The 18,922-nt window shown below is 35.7% G+C and overlaps 2 protein-coding genes and 1 pseudogene across 3 annotated transcripts in view; 1 reads left to right on the top strand and 2 right to left on the bottom strand.

Moving 5' to 3' along the window:
* The window catches only part of LOC132152975 (tyrosine-protein phosphatase non-receptor type 4-like), a 52,068-nt gene extending 51,404 nt beyond the window's left edge, over positions 1-664 (bottom strand). The window contains exon 1 of the mRNA XM_059562029.1: positions 259-664. The gene's annotated coding sequence lies outside the window, so the exon portion shown is untranslated. The remainder of the gene's footprint in view (positions 1-258) is intronic.
* Positions 665-1,794: 1,130 nt separating this feature from the next.
* LOC132152456 (transmembrane protein 177-like) lies at positions 1,795-2,683 on the bottom strand (annotated as a pseudogene).
* Positions 2,684-3,815: 1,132 nt separating this feature from the next.
* On the top strand, positions 3,816-10,853 carry LOC132152976 (ras-related protein M-Ras-like). 2 transcript variants are annotated; one of them, XM_059562030.1, is made up of 6 exons: positions 3,816-4,110; positions 6,796-7,002; positions 7,489-7,642; positions 7,774-7,873; positions 9,994-10,073; positions 10,284-10,853. In XM_059562030.1, exons 2-6 carry the CDS (start codon positions 6,810-6,812, stop codon positions 10,384-10,386), a joined length of 630 nt encoding a protein of 209 aa, XP_059418013.1. In that variant the 5' UTR covers positions 3,816-4,110; positions 6,796-6,809; the 3' UTR covers positions 10,387-10,853. The 2 variants fall into 2 exon arrangements, with proteins under 2 accessions (XP_059418013.1, XP_059418014.1); XM_059562031.1 differs by lacking the exon at positions 3,816-4,110 and adding an exon at positions 5,087-5,315.
* Positions 10,854-18,922: the final 8,069 nt, after the last annotated feature.

Raw genomic sequence — 18,922 nt, forward strand, 5'->3', positions numbered from 1 at the left:
TGTGTTGGTTAACTTCACCACAAACTTCACCAAAATCCAATCTGTCTGTAAATACCTTAACCTAGAGAACGAAAAACAGCTTGAACAGCTGCATCTTCTGGTATAACATTTAAGAATAAAATGCGAAAGAAGTGTTCCCTGGATGTAGCTATTCTCTTCTCTAAAACATAACAATATAGTACAGAAAACAATTTGAAATTGTTTGATAGTGTACACAGGAAAGCAGGCAGCATTTCAGTACAGAAAAACCCTTCTTACCGTCATAAACTGCTCCAGGGGTTTCCAGTTTTATAAGTAAATGTTATTTCGTAAGAGTCCCAAGGCAGGGAGCAGAGAGCCCGCTCAGAGAGGCAGCGGCAGCGGAAGCCTCATACTGACTGACCCACTCCAGCCCAGCACACACATCCAACTCAACGGGGCCTCCGCTTCCAATAATCCACACAAGCCCAGTCCTGTACAGCCAGAGGACGAAGACACTTTACAGTCCAGTCAACGGGACTTCTAGGGCAGTGGAAGGGATCTCGCAGGAGAATAAAAACACATTTCCCACTCTGGAGGTCGACACATTGGGCCCGGTCAATTCTTAAGCTGTGTCTCTGTTCACGGAGCTGTTACATTGTAGGAGCCACAGACGCAGCAGCAGTGCTGAGTGTTACATTGTAACATGGCGAGACATCTCTCCGCAGCGCCACCAGCGGCCGGGGGTTGAGTCACAACCTGGAGAGGCGGGACATTTACTGACAGACAGACAGAGAGACAGACACATAGAGTACTGTTTTCAGTACTGCTATTAGAAACAACATGGTTTGATATCTGATATGTGTGGACCACAACGAATTACTCTCATACAACCCACCAACTGTTAAAGCAATGAAGACAGCTATGTGTTTATTGGCAATGTACAGTAAATATACTTTTTACCATGCCAATAAAGCTACTTGAATCTTGAAGACTGCTATTCTGCTCAAAGGCTTTTTGATCCAGATAGATTATATGGACAATGGTGACATCTTGTGGCATAATTGTGCTGATGCTAAGAATGACGCGAGTTTTACTGAGAACTCGGAGATCTTAAAAGTTCGTATATAGCCTGTATTTGTCCCATTTATTTATTTAGTTGACTATCTTAACATGATGTGTTTCGTTATGGCTCAGTACTGTGTTTAAAATAATAATAAATATGTTAGAAGCTAGGAATTCTCAAATTATGAACTGTACCTAAAACTCCAGAGTGAACAGAATATTAATCTTACAATATGACAAAAGACTATGCTGCATGATTTTAGTTGGAAATGAGTTATTAGCTTGAGGAAAAAAAAATAACTTACAGTAAAACAGTGTTCAAAGAGCCATGAGAGAAAACAGAAAGCCAAACCTACTGGAAATGTCATTACAGAATGATTGATCTAGTATGTAAAGACCGGGGAACAACCACACCCAATGTGTGCTTGAGCAAGATTGCCTATCAAACATATTTTTGGCATCCATTCTTCGGCTGACAGTCACTTACACTACGGCTGTTGTTATGTAGGTATGTATCTTCAGCAAACATACTTTAGAAATTTAGCGTTAACACATTTTAATGTCATTTTGTTTTTCATGTCATTCTGATGGCATACGTAAATATGTCTCTTTATTATTATAATGTAAACTAATAAGCAGCATGGCACTTTGACAGATGTAGACTAGAACATGATGGACTTAAGTTAAATAGTTTATTTGTGAGAAAGGGAAGACAAGTTATATAGTGGTGTGCTGCACCATTTCAAAAGCACTGTACATATACAGTCTCACATAAAAATGTGGTATCGCAGTATGATTTTCACATGGTAGAATCCAAGAGCTAAAATAAGCACATACATGAAATATTCAGACAGTTCATACTTTCTCATTTTTTTTTTTTTTAAATCCTATCCCGTCTAGATGTGTAAGGGGCATGTCTGAGTTACAGCAGATGTCCAGGAAACAAGTTTCCACTGGGGGCGTAAATCTCTTACCCTTCTGAGCCCATTAGAGAAAGCAGGGGTCTTGTTCCGTAATCAAGATTTTGTCATAGAACTCAAAGCCACCCTTAGCATAATCACTTGACAGACATGCTGCACGGTGGTCAGAGCTATAGTTCAACCACTTCCTCAAAGAATCAGACTCCTAAACCCATGGCAACCACATTAAAACCAACCCTGAAGATGATGGACTCAGCCTGGAGCCCAAAAATCTGCCCATGCCAGACATGTTGGAGCCACTTCAGTGTGCAGGGAGTTTTTGAGAGCAACACCTGAATCGGTGTCCCAATCCGGCTATTAAGGAGGATAGTGTGGTTGGTGATGTCCGATGGATCATCAGCGGTGCTGTTGAAGTTGGCTGGGACGCCTATCTGCACTTCAGAGGGAAGCCACGGAATACCTGCTCCTACCGGGTGAAAGCCAAAGACAGCGAATGCATTGAAGTTTTCAGGGAAGCTGACAGCAGAATCTTTCAGCACCTCTTGAAAGACGTTCTCAAACTTTTCTGACAGACTTCCGGGTTCTCCTTTGTGCCAGGCCTGCTACAATTTTCTGTATGCATTATCTGGGTAAACGTGATAAAAAAAATGTTGGCAGAAACTCCCCCTCCACAGCCGACAAGGAGCAGTGGTGTCTGATACTTCTGAATAAACACAGAGTCTTAGAAAATGTGAAGCCATCTCTTCTCTCTTGCTTTTGACCACCTGACCAAACTGTCAACACAAATGACAAAAATGATTTATTATTATATATCATCTTTATATCAAATGTTATCCAATCTTATCATTAAACAATCATGCGAATATAAATATTTTTTCAACAACTAGCTACCATAAAGTAGTTTATAAATGCATTTTGATTTAAATAATACGCTATACATTTTAATCACTTCATGTCTCGCAAGCTCTTCACCGAGCTAAAATGTACATTTTCGAACTAGGTCCTAAACACAAGTCTTTTGTGAAAAATACCCTAAAAAAATACGAAATCTTATTCTCTTACTTGCTACTTTAAGCTCATTCTCACAAGGACAGCACGATGACTATATGATGTCTATGACGCTGGCTGTTATGGAAACACCGCAAGAACACGATTTGCGGACTGCATAGAAATAGAATAAGGATTAGAATCAAAATAAGAGTGCATAGTTATTACCACTAAAATGGACTACATGTCTAAAAAATCTTTTCAAAAAATCATTTTGTTTTAGTAAATAAGTGGCTATCTGCGTCCTTTATTGACTATTTGTATGTCACTTATGAATATTTTTACATTATTATTTGAGCCACCGAGCGCCTTCTAGAGGAATAGTTTTTTTTTACTCGTAGAAAACAGAGCCATTCTTTTCCTCTGCAGTAAACTTGATCTGTTTCTACAAAGCACACTTTTAAAACAGGCACTAGTTACACGAATACATTTCACAGTCATGTCATGAGCAACCATACACGTTTTATTATATATTTTTTTTAGTTGTTCAACTTTTGAAATGTGACAAATGCCAAACCTACGCCTTTCTAATTTTAAAAAAGTTACACTTGCATCTGTCAAATGTCGCCCTCTTATGATAAACAGACAAAAAAGTTATTTTTTATTGTCCGTTCAAATGTTTTTTCATTCTTCTCTCCATTCATCATCTTAATCATACAGTATTAAACTTAGCTGCCGCTTTAAAAGTGATGAGGAGGCTTCATACAGAGGAACAGTCCATTTGCTCTTGTGGGGAAGATTCTTCAGTTTATGTGACGATGTACGGGTTTTGAAGAAGACGGAGTTTTAGGAAAAGTTTTGGGAGCATATTCACGCTTATTTGTATCAGATGTGTAATGCTGCAAGTTAAAACACAATGAAAGCATTAGGAAATTTGGCCAAAGAAACGCATCCACCCCGCCGAAACCATTCTATTTATAGCATCATCAGTTGAGCTGTGAAGATTGTTACACTGTAATTTCATAAGGGCGGAGGAAAATGTCTTAATTTTTCATTTAAACTGAAGGGAAGTCGCTGGGTTTACTAAGAGCCTGTTGATTATTTTGGTCTCAGATATACAGGGATGTTGAGGAGGACTCGGGATTTTTGCACACTTGGTAAATCAGCTAACACATCACTGGTAAGTTTCCTGCCAGAGTTTGATGATGGTCTTTGATGATCATTGTCATTTATCAGTAGCCAACTCAGAATCAAAATCATGTGTAATTTCAGATATAAACCTTTCATGGATGTCGGTTTATACCCTTCGGATTGAGTTTGCCATTTTTGTAATCTTCATAAGTTTATTAAACGAGATAACATAACTGAACTGACTGATCCAACGGAATACGTCATTACGCCGCGTTGAAAGTGACGTCATCGCCGATGAAGAGAAGGGCGCAGGAAACTTCTGAGTAACGGAGCGTTTATAAAGAGAAAACTAAATACAGCTTTACAGCTGGGTGGAAATGATATAATGAAACATTTAGAAAATAAATTATACCATTTATAATAACATTAGATAAGTTAAATGGTCTGTCTCCGACCCATTTTTTAATAAAGACTTTAAACAAAACTATAAACAGTGCTGTTCTGTGTTATCATAAAGGGCAATTAGAGCATCTAAAAATGTTTATAAATATGAAAGGCATATGTGAAATAATGCTTTATTAAATCAAAGTTGGCGAATAAAACGTCGTAATTATTAGATAGTACGCCATAATGACATAGAAAATCAAAATTGACTAAGCCATAATTATGACAAAAATTAATGACAAAAACTTTTTATACCAATGTCTTCTTTTTATGTCTTAATTCTGACTTTATAGATTTATCTGAATGTGAAAAAACGTATTTTCTCAATTTAGTTTATTCTGTTATAATAGTAAAGTTATAATTCACAGTGATAAGTTCATTGCACTTTATCAACCATTTTGAAGGTACTGAATTTGAATGAATTTAACACTTAAAGAAAAAAAAGTCATAAAGAACAACATGAGGGAATAAATTACCATTTTCATTTTTGAAAAAAAGTAACCGTACAAGACCGAAGATCTTAAGAGGACAGTTTGAGCTCTTTCTCATGGGTGTGTCTGTTCGAGAGGTGTCTCATAGTTCCCTTATGAAAGCAAGAACACTGAAATATCAAGGCCTGGTGGAATTAGGAAGGAAGTTTAGCCTACTCCTTCCTCACATTGTGGGCCGCAGGAAGGGGTGGCCGTCACCCACTGACAGACTTTTCCTCCTGAATAGTGCACATTAACCTCCTCACGGGCTGGGCAAACACCTCTATTTAACCTAACTGAGTTCTTCAAACCCTTCACTCTGCTAGAGTTGTCTTTTTAGGTAAGAAAACTTGTTTTTACTTTATTTATTTATGCTCTGGGTGTGTTCACTGTGTGTGTGTGCGTCACACACTTGGAGTGTTTAATGCAGAGCATAATTTCTTATTGGAGAAATAGAGAAATTTCTAATTAGAGTATGGGACATCATACTTGGCCACACGTCACATCACTTCTTTGTCGCTTCTTCTTAAATCATACAACTTTTAGGTTCATATGGTTATTTCACCATAAGTCTATACATGGTAACATAGGGGCACTTACTTAAGAATATTGCTAAATAGTTTTACACAGCCAGTCGATGTTCTCTTGTTATTTGTTGTATATTGTTTGTTTGTTTGCAATAAAATTAAATATAAGTGCTTGTGCATTATTTATTTATTGCTTTCCTAAAAGTGAGGTATCTTGACAAGGAATGAAAACATGAATGTTTCACATGTGTGGTGCAATTGTACTTTACGGTACATTTAAGATAATTAATGTTCTGTAGTAGAATCAAGGAGATATATATATATATATATATATATATATATATATATATATATATATATATATATATATATATATATAGTATTTGAAAGAAATTTGTAATGCAAAAAATTATCATTTACAGTAAAAAAATATCATCAACATTTTGACTAGAGTTGCACGATTATGAAAAAAATCATAATTGTCGATTATTCCTTTGAAATTGTAATTGCAATTATTAATAACGATTATCTCAATTTACATTGAATTATGTTTGTATCACTATTTGATGCAACTGCATGCCATAATTTTATATGAAAATAAACAAGCTGAAAACACTCTAACCGGAAACTTTTTAGTGCTTTTCTATAATATTAAGGCTCAACTATCAACTATACGTCGGACTGTTTTCTTCTTTAAATTATAAATATATATAAAAATATAATGTTATAATAAAATTTAAAAAAAGGGGAAAAATGGGAAAACCCCTTAAGATAATGTAGAAAAAAAGAAAAAACGCGTCTAACGAATAACGCACACAGAATAGCATAAGTGGACTTTGAACGATTAATTGCTGCCTGGAACGATTACATAATTGTGGCATCCATAATTGTAATTGAGATTAGAAATTCGATTAATTGTGCAGCCCTAATTTTGACATCTTATTCTCATTGTTAAATTCTCCTAGAAACACCATGGAGCTTTATTAAATTCAATTTTTTTTTTTTTTACTTTATTTTATATTTTTAATCATAAATCAAATTGAATTTGGAAGTTTCAAGGATTGTGTTGTGTAAAGAACCACACTACCTGCGTCTAGACCATATCCTTTATTCCCAAACCATAGAAAACCTCATTTGAACTTTTCATCTGTACTTTTAGCTTCTTTATTACATTTATAACATGAGAACCTCTGATATCTGTCCTCTACTTAATGTTTAAGCCTAAATAATGACCAGGGATAACATTCTCCTCTCCCTCCCTCCCTCCCTCCCTGGAATTGACATTCCAATCAGGTGTAGCTGTTATCATGGCCACCAGTGCGGTTCCTAGCGACAACCTCCCAACATACAAATTGGTAGTCGTGGGAGATGGAGGCGTGGGAAAGAGTGCTCTTACCATCCAGTTTTTCCAAAAGATTTTTGTGCCAGATTATGATCCTACCATTGAAGACTCCTACTTGAAGCACACAGAGATCGATGGCCAGTGGGCTATTTTGGATGGTATGTGCCAATATCTCATTATGTGTAGCATTTCTCATTATTATACTGTATGTAATATTCATACTTCTAGTGGTCCCATGCTGTTTTGTGTATTTGCAGCCTTATCAGTAGGCCTATATCAAGCCTCATAAGAACTCAATGAAATAATGGATCTTGGAAAATTCAGCTAAAACCTACTTCAATTGGTAGCAGTTTTAAATGGTTTTTAACTGGCTGAAGTCAGTCCAAGCTGAGAAAAAAGGAAAATAAGAAATAATAAAAAATATACATATAAAATATACTGTACATGACAATGTTTCATTCTGCTTTCTAAAGACTAGTTGGTTTATGTAAAAAATAATCTGATGGAGGGTAGAAAATATTGTGAATATTATTTGTATATAGAAATAGATCAAATATTATTCGGGTAATATTTGAATATCTTTATTTTTCTTTGTATAATATGACCACAGTATATATCCTGGCTATTACCTTTGCTCTTTGCAGTTTTAGACACAGCAGGTCAAGAGGAATTCAGCGCCATGCGAGAGCAGTACATGAGGACTGGTGATGGTTTCCTCATCGTGTTCTCTGTGACGGACAAGGCCAGTTTTGAACACGTCGATCGGTTTCACCAGCTCATCCTACGAGTGAAAGACCGGTTCGAAATCATGTGTCCTTCATACACAACTCAAGTCTACAACACATTTTGACACCTCAAAACATTCCTTCTTTTTTGAAAAAAAAAAAATAATAATAATAAATGTTGCACTTCTTTTGTGTCTCCACCAGGGAATCTTTCCCGATGGTTTTGGTGGCCAACAAAGTGGACCTAGTGCATCTGAGGAAAGTGACAAATGAACAGGGCTGTGAGATGGCTGCCAAACACAACGTGAGTCTGACTCAGATCAGAGCACTGCTTTATGCAGGACTGACAACAGAGGGTTTAACTGTCAGTGAGCCCACAATTAGAGTGTCTGTGTCTGGGTTTGTGTGTTTATGTTGACTGACGGTGGTTAAAAAGGTTAGTGCACCCAAAAAATAAAACTTCTGTCATGATATACTCACCCTCATACCATTTTAAACCAGTATGACTTTCTTCTGCATAAGAGGGGGTGAATTTCAGCCTCTACTACTAATTTTATACTGCTTTTTGTTTGTTATTTTGGAGAATCCATCCCCATGCAAAAACACATAAACATAACAATAAACATAAATGTGAGGTCTGTCAGATTTGATGGTAAACATGATTTCACCGAGTACAACATGTTCCTGGATCAACATCCTTGTTGATCCTGGAACAACATTACAATCAACCAATCAGAATTGAGATGTAACTTTTCAGGAAATATCTGTTTTAGGCTTCAAATCAGGGTAAAGTGCTTCTCAGTGCTCTGAACCGGTTAAAGGAACAAAAATGTAAACCGGAAATGAACGAAATTTTGACAGGAACAGAACCAGAAACAGAAACTAAATAAAATTTTATAGTTCCGAACAGAATCAAATATTTGAAATGGCCATTAACTGGTTAATAACTTTATTTTATCGTTCCATTCAATATTTGAAATTTGGTGTCAACCAATCACGAATTCCAGTAGTACGGCATATGCAAATGTGACGCTGAAGCCAGCGAATGAAATGTCCGCTCAGCTGTGAACTCATCATAGGCAGGTCTCAATGGCAATGCACCGCCTTCAGGGCAGCATTAAGACCAAATTGGGCCTGAGATGCTGCAGCGCAAAAAGGGCCTATTTTTTCTCGGCGTTGGTGCATATGCATTCGACACTCAAGCGCCAGCATGCTTAGCCTTTCCTGCCCAACTGAGGACCGCAGCTCTCCTTTGATTATTCACAACTTTGAGAAGCTCCACTCGCCAGAGTCATTGGACACCATCATGCACAGATAGATGTACAACCCAATTTCAACATTTGGAAATGTCTGAGAAAGATTCAACGATGACAAAAACCCGTACAAGCTCTGCTGATTCGTTCACAGTCACCGTTAGTTATAAATTTTTTAGAGAAAAAAAAAAATGATTATTTCATTCAGAAATAAACGTAATGCAGACACAAAATGTTTAAAAACATTAATAAACACTGTAAACATAGCTAGGCTTTCATTTTCATTCATCATTTGGCATTCAAATACATCGCGAATAAGGAAACATTTGATTTTGTGTTGAATGAGAGACCCAATGTTGGTTTCAGTTTCGTTTTAGCCTAAATTAATTAGTTTTGGTTTGTCGGTAATATTGCTATAGCTTCTCGTATTTGTAATTCTTGTTCTTTTCTAAATACTGTTAATTGAAAGTATTTGTTGTTTTTAACCGGTATTTCTTCCACCCGAACCGGTTTCGGAACAGTAATAATATCACAGTAACACTGAACAGAAATGTTAAAATATCGATTCTGCTTGGAGTGAACCGATTGAATTTTTATTTTTTATTTTTTTTTTCGTTTTCAAACCCTGGTGCTTGTACACCCTTTTAAATCAGCTATCATTTCCCACTGATTTTAGGAATAAATTATGGGTAGGGTTAGGTTTAGGGGTAGGGATTGGGATTGGGTTAAGTCTACATTTCTGGACAATAATGTTGATCCAGGAACATGTCTTACTTCGCAAAATCACGGCATCACAGATTTTATTTGATCAAAATACAGAAAAGCAGTAATACTATAAAATATTATTACAATTTAAAATCATTTTCAGCAGCATTTGATCAGTTAAATGCATCCTTGCTAAAAGTATTAATTTCTTTTGAAAAAATAAAATCTTTTTAACTTTTTAACTTTTTTTTAATTTTTGTAATTAATCTGATCTTGTATACGGAATAAATCATTACATTTATTAAAAGATTTGAATATTTACAGTACTTAAAATCTTACTTTGCTATGTAAGATTTAAAACTCACATTTTAAAGTGGTTAAGGAACTTCTGCACTTTTTAAAGGCAGAAGGAAATTGTATGAGTGACTTCCTTGCAGTAATTTCGATTTCTTAACCATTTCTTCAGATTACTTACATTGAAACAAGTGCCAAGGATCCGCCAATGAATGTGGACAGAGCCTTTCATGAACTAGTCCGAGTTATCAGGTAAATTAAACTCATGATCTCACACATAGGTTTGTCTTTTCAGAATGATGTACTAGGTTGATATGCTATGAAATATAAAATGGTATCATCTACCTCTGCCTAACCAGACATTGTTGAATTCACTTTAATGTTTGAATCCATTATTTTTATACTGACTCATATCAGTCAGTTATTTTGATATTGACACAGGAATGATCTTTGCATTTCTAGACAGCAAGTTCCAGAGTGGAGTATGAAAAAGAAGAAAAAGACAAAGTGGCGTGGAGACAGATCCGTGAGTTCTTCTCACAAGCTTCACTGTCTGATATTGTGACTACCTCTTTTGTCAAAATCATCAGCGTTTGGCAACATATACTGCCAGGGAGGACTGAGTAGAGATCTGCACTAATCAAAGGACCACAGACTTTATCAAAAGAGCTGGCATGAAGTCAGACAATCTCTTCCTGTCTCAGGGAAGCATATTCAGTGAGTCAAGGGTCATTGCTGCCAGACCGAGGAGAAGCGATCAGTACAACACGTCCGAAGTGAAGCACTGCCTGAAACAACAAAAATCATAGCTAATCAGAATATGATTGATGTTTAATATACTATGTGAGGCTAAATTTTAGACCAGTGAGATTGTAATATGGGTGGAGCTACCCAGAAAGATACATCAAAACCTAAACCATACACCTACTGTACATCAAAATTGTGTGCAGCTTCCAAAAGTTCATGTAATTATGTGGATGATTGTTTTGCAGAGCTTATGAAGGGATATTGTCGTTTAACCTTCCAGAAAGACTGCCTAAAATCTGCCTTCCAAATGCATACTTATTGGCATGTTTGAAGGAATCTGTAGCTACAGTGGAACTTGTTTAAAGAAACTTGTGTCATAGAGTGTTTGATACACAATCAAAATGGCCTCTACTGTTAAGCACAAATAGTACTGATATGATTGAAGGGCCAATTGCACTAGCAAGACTTTTTGCACTTTCAGTATTTACTCATAAAAGGCTTTAACTCATGTTAAAGGCTCATGTTTTGAATTTTGTTGCACACTTACAGATGTTCTGTCTATCAATGAAATATGTCCTGAGAAATCACGTGTACAGTGATAGCTCTGTGAATTAAAAAAGAAAAAAAGTTTTTTGAATCATCAATCTTTGAATCATTTTGCACTTTCAGATTTGCTAACATTGTTTTTGGAGGAAGTTGTTTTATAACTAAAGCATGTGACTAAATTTAGCAAAATAGTTAAAACATATACATTACCGTTCAAAAGTTTGGGGTCAGCAAAAACAAAAACAAAGGAATTAATACTTTTATTAAGCAAGGATACTTTATTTCACCATTAAATTGATTAAAAGTGACAGTAAAGACATTTATACATGCTGTTCTTTTAAACTTTATATTTTTTATCCTAATAATTGTTTTTTTTATATATATTTAATAATTGATATCCTGAAAAAAAATGATCTTTTCCACACAACTAAGCAGCACAATCATTATCAGCACTGATAATAAGAAGAAATGTGTCTTGAGCACCAAATCAGAATGATTTCTGTAGGATCATCATGTGACACTGAAGACTGGAGTAATCGCTGCTGAAAATCCAGCTCTGCCATCATATAATATGTAATAATTACACTCTAAAATATATAACAACAGAAAACAGTTATTATATAATTTAATAATATTTCTGTTTTTGATCAAATAAATGCAACTTTGGCGAACATGAGACAACGTCTTATAGATTTCACACTTTTAAACGTTAATGTACCCTTTATTTTTCTCCATATGTTGCATTGAGTGTGACTGAAGGTTGCCAAGAGTGAAGAGCGAAGAGCATAATTCTGCTGGATAGATGGGTTATATTTTATGCTTGAATATTCAACAGTTTGTCAAACCTCCTGTGCCTCAGTGTCCTCTACACTGAAAAAAAAAAAATGTTTCATTCATCCAATTAAAAAAATGTAGGGTAATGATTCACATCTATATATATTTACAGTCAATGTTGAACCGATTTATGTGTCTGTGCCAGTCTGATAAATAATCAATTTCTTAGCCACTGGTTCCTCTAACTGTTCTTAAAGGACATGCCTGTAAGAGCTGATCCCGTCTGCCACTAAAAGCACGATGGGACCCTAAGCCAAATGACGCTGTAATGTTTTTAAAGTACAGCTTTGGAACCATATAAAACCTTGCTGTTGAATTGGGATTTATATTGTTATAGTTTGTTAACATCAGGTCTTACAGTGTATTAGATTTTCTCAGTTTGGTTTAAATAAGGTTCACATAAAAGCAAAATCACAGTAATCTAACAATACATTCCTTTTTGAACCCTTAAAAGTATTTGTTTTTTCTTTAGTTGGTGAATGACATTAAACACTTCATACTTAGAGCCCTGCTATTAGTGATGTGATAAACCATTATAGTAGTTCACTTCTGTTCACGAGATCAGAGTTTCTTACCAATCCAGTTCCGTGTTATTATGTTATGTGATATAATAGATATGGACAAGGTTTGTTGAGCAGTAATCATTGGTTATATGTTAACATTTATTAATTTAGAGAAACATGCAGGTTTGATATTGCTGTGCAACAAATGCTCTTTTGCTCTTTTTTTTCACCCTGATAAGATTTTCAACATGCGCGTCATTATGAAAAAGCTGATCTGCTTTGTAAATGGCATGGCAAGTTTGCTTGGGTGAGAAAGTAAACAGATTACCATAGATTGTTGGGATTTTAAATAAACAGTTCTTCATTTGCTGTATAGTTAAGTGTGGGTTTTACATAAAGATGATTTGCTTTTAAATGTACATTTTCTGAAAAGTTGTTTTGATTAGGCACATAAGCTGTAGCTTTACAATAGTAAATGCTTAATGTTTTTTAAACGTTCCGGATATAACTGTCCGCACTGAATGTAACACTGGATACAAGACACCTGGAAACACTCTTGCCTACACCAGCAGATGGCAATAAAACACAGACATTTGCTGAAGCTGATATTGGATTCACTTATGAGGCTCAAGAAAGTTTTTATTCATAATGCATGAATATCGTTTAAAATAGCCAGATTCCTCTTTAAAATTTCAAACCTGAGATCTGTAAGAACAATAAAAGCATAATAATGTATTAATATGTAAGACAAATGTAATGACTATATTTTGTTGTTGCTTAAATCATTTTATTTGTCCATTTTTATTGACAGAGATACTGTAGAGGAAGCTGACAGAGAATTCTAGATAAAAGGGAGGAAGATGATGTCAGATGAAATCCGACTTTATCTTGTCGTCCACCTTTTTGTATTGTGTACTTTCTAGTATTCTACGTACACTTTTAGCATCCAAGTTATATCTACAATTATAGTGTAATATGCTTCATGTCTTTTGCTATGGATTGCAGATTTGATATTCATGAATGGTAATAAAAAATTCGGCCTATTCAGTACATGTAGAAAGAAAACTTGAGAATTTTGAAGTTACAGTGAATTAATTTTGTATCTTATCTGTTTCCCTCCCAAAATAATGAGGCTTCAAAGCAACTTTTCTAGTTCTTCATTTAACACAGTTCCTTTGAGGATTCATGCTGTTCTCTGAGTCTGGCTCTAACATATACATCATCAAATTCTGAGTGTCAGCTAAAAAAATATGGAATAAAATGTGGAATTTTATAGAGCTCAGTATTTGATTTGTGCTTAAATGAAGCTCTTAAAAAATAACTCAATTCTGTAAGTTTGTGGCCTCGGTCTGTGCAATCACCAACTGCTGCTACTTGGAAAATAGTTCAAATATAATTGGTTTGATGCTCATGTTGAAAAGCCATTAATGGAGAGCTGTGAGTGGCAATCGGCAATACAAAATAAAACCGCTATTAAAGGGATAGTTCACCCTCAAATGAAAATCCTGTCATCATTAGACACAAGCACACACACACGCGTACACACAATATTTTGAAAATGGTTGGTAACCAAACAGTTGACACTAGTTGACTTCCTTAATATTAAGAAAAAAAAACTATGAAGTCAGTGGCTACAGTCAATTGTTTACCAACATTCTTCGAAATATATTTTGTGCTCAACAGAAGAATCAGGTTTTGAATGACATTTAGGTTAGGGTTAATGTAAAGATTAAATAAGATAAATGCATTTAGAAGACCATCTGTACTAGTAAGAGATAGTGGTAGAGTGGATGTGACTTTAGAAGACCCATGTGATAGGGAACTAATAGCTCAGAAAAAAAGGGAAAACCCCCTAAAAAAAAGTAGCATGCATTAATATCTTATTGTATCCGTTTTTAATCACATGACTTAAAACTCCAGACATTTACACATACTAACAGGAAAGTCAGGTTCACCTCCTACAGTTACAGTAGAGATGTTGTGAGAGCACTCACACAAACATCACAATCTACAGCCTTTCCGAAACAGTTCCAGAATGAATGCTTCTGTTGCATTTTTCCTCCATTCGTAGGAATCTTTAGGAATTTTCAAAACCTTCACATTTTGTTACCATCTCACCATGATATCTGTTCAGTTCATAACTGAAAATGCTATGAATGAATACAAAGTGTGTCTTCCCAGTAATGTTCTTTAAAGCTATCTACAGTACACTTAAGACTGCACACATTTCTTTACTGTTCTTGTTGAGCTGCATACATTTAACTCTTATCAATAACAAGACCATATGTTGAATATTTGAACATTTAGAAGACTTTCTGAATAAAACAAAGCCACACAAGTCTGGTTCACAGCAGTTAGCCAGTCCTAACAGCTAACAGTTACCTAATAGTCAATTCACTGCGAGTATAGCAAGAATTTTCCCCATTAAAATTCTACTGAGAATACTGAGAAGTTTAGTCATGCCAAAAGGTTATCTCAAGTTGTGATGTTAAATAAATAAATACATTAATTTATTTATTAATAAAAAATACACAACATTACTTTAAACTGAGAGAGGAGGCCAAATTAGTGACATTTTGGCAAATGTACCATTTAACACTCTTCACTGCAACAGCTGGAGTCCAAGTGAAAAACACTTTTATGAGCTGGTTCTTTGTAGTGAATGAAAAACATGGTATAGTGCAGCCAATAAAGACTCCCCAGCAAAAGACTCTTCTGAGCCATCTCTCTGTAGTGAATAAAAAACATACAGCGCCACCTGTGAACTCTGACTCCTGAGCGAAACACTTTTATTAGCCGCTTCTTTTTAGAACACTTATGTTTCAAGTGGAGCAGTTCCTCGGTTATTCTCAGGGAGACACATTACTGCTGTCATTCATTTTTGTCATGTCCGACTTCAGGAAAGATTACCTAATTGCTCATGCAACCATTAAAAATATTCACAGTATTAGTGAAAAAGAAATAAAAGTATAAATTGTTTATATAACTTATCGTTTTTACAATTATAATTGAAATGAGTCCAGCATTTGGCAAAGAATAGCATTTCTAATTTTTGAAAATTCAAAAGCAAAATTAAGAGCAATCGCAACCGGCATTATTAAATTCCTCACCTCACCGTGTTTCTCAAGAATAAAGCACCTCTGATGTCCACAAGTAATGCCTGATCTTTGAAAAAAAAAAGAGGTCATGACATATATTTTCACTTACCCTCATGTCAGTCCTTCATTATTTTATAATAGAAAAAACGAAAAAGACAATAGACAAAATTGTTCAACCAGAAAAAAAAAAGGTTCTTAAGGTGAACTCGATAATAACAAAAATAACACTAATTGAAACATAAGAGATTGAATGGAGAGGTGCTGCATTGATAAGCTATCACTGTTCTATACACTTCTGGAACCAGTGTGCCATTGGCTATCTTGTGATTCATATTTAAAAGCACTTGCAGCTGACGTGCCATAAGACTGACAAAAGGCATAATTGGCACGTGCAACAAAAGCTGTGCAGATGCCAGCACTAAAGAACATGGTCAAATTTACCTCAACCATGCTTGAAAGCCAGTTGAAAGCGGCTAAAACACCCTGATAGTATTGATTAAATATTAGACCAGAGTTAAACAAATCTTACATAGTGTACTATAGCTACATCCTAATTTGAGATACTACACTCAAAACACATGCTTTGCATGATGGGAAATTATTACTTTGTAAGTATTAACAGTTAAATTGAACAGAATTAATTAAACATGCACTGCTTACCATGTTCCTATACCTAACTGAGTCCAAAGAGAATTGTCACAAACTCCTCTTACATCTGTAAGAAATTGTGGGCAATGTTACATGACATTTGGAACAACACAGAAGTGTTTGAACACTGAATAATTAAAGACAAGTCACAGGTGTGGAAAGACGGGAAATAACCGAGGCCATTTGGAATAGCATACTACACTGTGTATTTTATGGTAATCTTCTGTGTTTACTAGAATAACCAGATGACCTTCTATGTTTGATAAATTAGATGGATTCCTGTAAACTCATTGCACTAGCAACACCAAGGTCATGGGTTTGACTCAGGGAATGCATGAACTGATTGTCAGGTGGTTCCTGGTTTTAGTAATGTGCACGAAGGAGTGGAGATAAAGGAATCTTTTAATAAACATAAACCACACTGACCATAGAAATATAACATCAATTCAAGACAAAGAAGAAACAGAAACTGAGGGCATATAAAGGAAGTCAAACTAAGGAGCAAATGAGATGATTCATATAACACAGGTGGAAATGAATGAATGAAGATTAACTGATGAGAACAGGGAATTAACCAAAATGAGGACAGATGGGAACTAAACAGAAACCAAAATGTGACGCTGACAAAAATGCTTTAAATACAAGCTTCTACCAAATGCATCAATGTAAACTGTGTAGTGCACAACCACAAACTGAATGGAATACTACTGTATATACACTATATTGGTTGGCAGAAGAAGGTTTACACATACAGTACAAGGAATTAGTTTTAGTGACAGAAGCTCCACAATGCTACAGAAGGACGGTGACACGACAGGACACAGATAATAATAAAGAATAATATAGAAATATACAAAATAGACAAAACACAATATAGATATATATAGACATAGAGTCATGGGTTTAGTTGGTTTTATGGGCTTTCTTAAAATCAGAGAGGCAGTGGGGGAGATGAGATTAAGTAATATCAGGAACCAGATTCAAATTTTTTCACTGGTGTAACTGGCATCACGTGCCATATCGGTGCTCATTGATTACTCTAGGCAATGTCTCCAGCTGTTTTAAGGCTTTAAGTGGCACAGTCGACATTGCTGGTTAAGCTGGATTGCCTCAACAGGAGACTGCATTACAGACAGGATCTGCTGAAGAACTTCATGCCTTCCAGCTGTGACTCTCTAATGTGACAGTGTGTTGTACAAATGCCGACGAAGCTCTGAGCTGCCCACCTGAGATATCAGCCAGTTTTTGCTGAGGAGAGAGATTTGAAAATGAGCAACTAACTTGCCAAATACAACTCAGTAGAAGCACACTCTGCACACATTTTCATGTGTAATGCTTTATTGTTTCTGGGGGAAAATAAATAAATACACACCTGTTGGACTGGCAGTTGCAGGAGGGAGATGATGGATAACAAGGGCACTTGGCACATCGGACACATCACTTTGTCTGATTTGAGGGAGAAACATTGCTTTTCTCCTACTTGGCATTCTGTGCATTGTCAAGCTCCCATACAACATCATTACTATAGCGCTCTGCCGCAAACAGCATTAATAAAGTGTCTGTCAAGGAAAGTGTCAGTATGATAAAAACATAAAAACCATGTGTTCCTAAAGTCCCTGGTGGAAAAATATCTGCCTTCTGCTCCATCAGCATGTTAACAGTATCACCCCTTATTATTATAGGCTGGAACAACTGGTCACACAGAGATAATTGCTGCATTTGTTTTCAGTCTTCATGCATATTCAAGCATATTTTGACACTTTTTTTTTCTTGACATCCTTTAAAACATTATTAATTAATGGGGGAAAAATGTTACATGTTACAGAAATTATTAGTTGAGAAAAACTAGCCATATTATAGCTAGAGTGTTGTGGATGGTTTTCAGGACATTGTGTTATATGTGGTTCCTATCAAAGTCCCTTTTAACGAAAGTCTGTTCACCCTGCCGCCATATTTATAATACTTCCTGAAGTCTCAAAAACTGCTTGCCACACTCACAATCAAATTACATATTTCAAATAAGCAACAAAATCTGAGCGGGGCCATAGATGTTGTTTCTTATGCTCAAGTAGCTTTAAAAAACTGTATATTTCAGGCTGAACCAGCCACAGCTCATGTGTGAGGTTGCTGGGATGTTTTGAGTGGTTGCTCACATCTATTTGTACCGCATTAAAATGAGGAATATAATAAGATTACAAGGGCTCACAGTGGGTAAAAGGCAGTGTTTTATGTATTTTTTCAGATCGGGTTGTTATGTGACTGCTGTATTCAAGAGCTTGTAACTGAATGAGAAACCTGGTGTTGGGAAGACATGTTATCCATGTGTGAAAGCAGATGGGCAGGGATATGTCAAGATGGACTTGGATTTTTTTAATAGACATGAAACAAAGGCTGAATCAAGGAGTTAATGTTTTCTTTTCACAAATACCATCAAAAAAAAAAAAAAAAAAAAATATATATATATATATATATATATATATATATATATATATATATATATATATATATATATATACAGTACAGACCAAAAGTTTGGACACACCTTCTCATTCAAAGAGTTTTCTTTATTTTCATGACTATTTGACCAAGAAGGAGAGTGATGGGGTGCTGCGCCAGATGACCTGGCCTCCACAGTCACCGGACCTGAACCCAATCGAGATGGTTTAGGGGGGAGCTGGACCGCAGACAGAAGGCAAAAGGGCCAACAAGTGCTAAGCATCTCTCG

This window comes from Carassius carassius, chromosome 11 (genome assembly GCF_963082965.1).
Source record: "Carassius carassius chromosome 11, fCarCar2.1, whole genome shotgun sequence".
In the NCBI taxonomy this organism is placed as follows: domain Eukaryota; kingdom Metazoa; phylum Chordata; class Actinopteri; order Cypriniformes; family Cyprinidae; genus Carassius; species Carassius carassius.

Coding starts and splice junctions, on each gene's coding strand:
- LOC132152976 (XM_059562030.1), top strand. CDS start 6,810: ATGGCCACCAGTGCGGTTCCTAGCGACAACCTCCCAACATACAAATTG. Junction 7,003..7,488: donor CCAGTGGGCTATTTTGGATG/GTATGTGCCAAT, acceptor TGCTCTTTGCAG/TTTTAGACACAGCAGGTCAA. Junction 10,074..10,283: donor GAACTAGTCCGAGTTATCAG/GTAAATTAAACT, acceptor TTGCATTTCTAG/ACAGCAAGTTCCAGAGTGGA.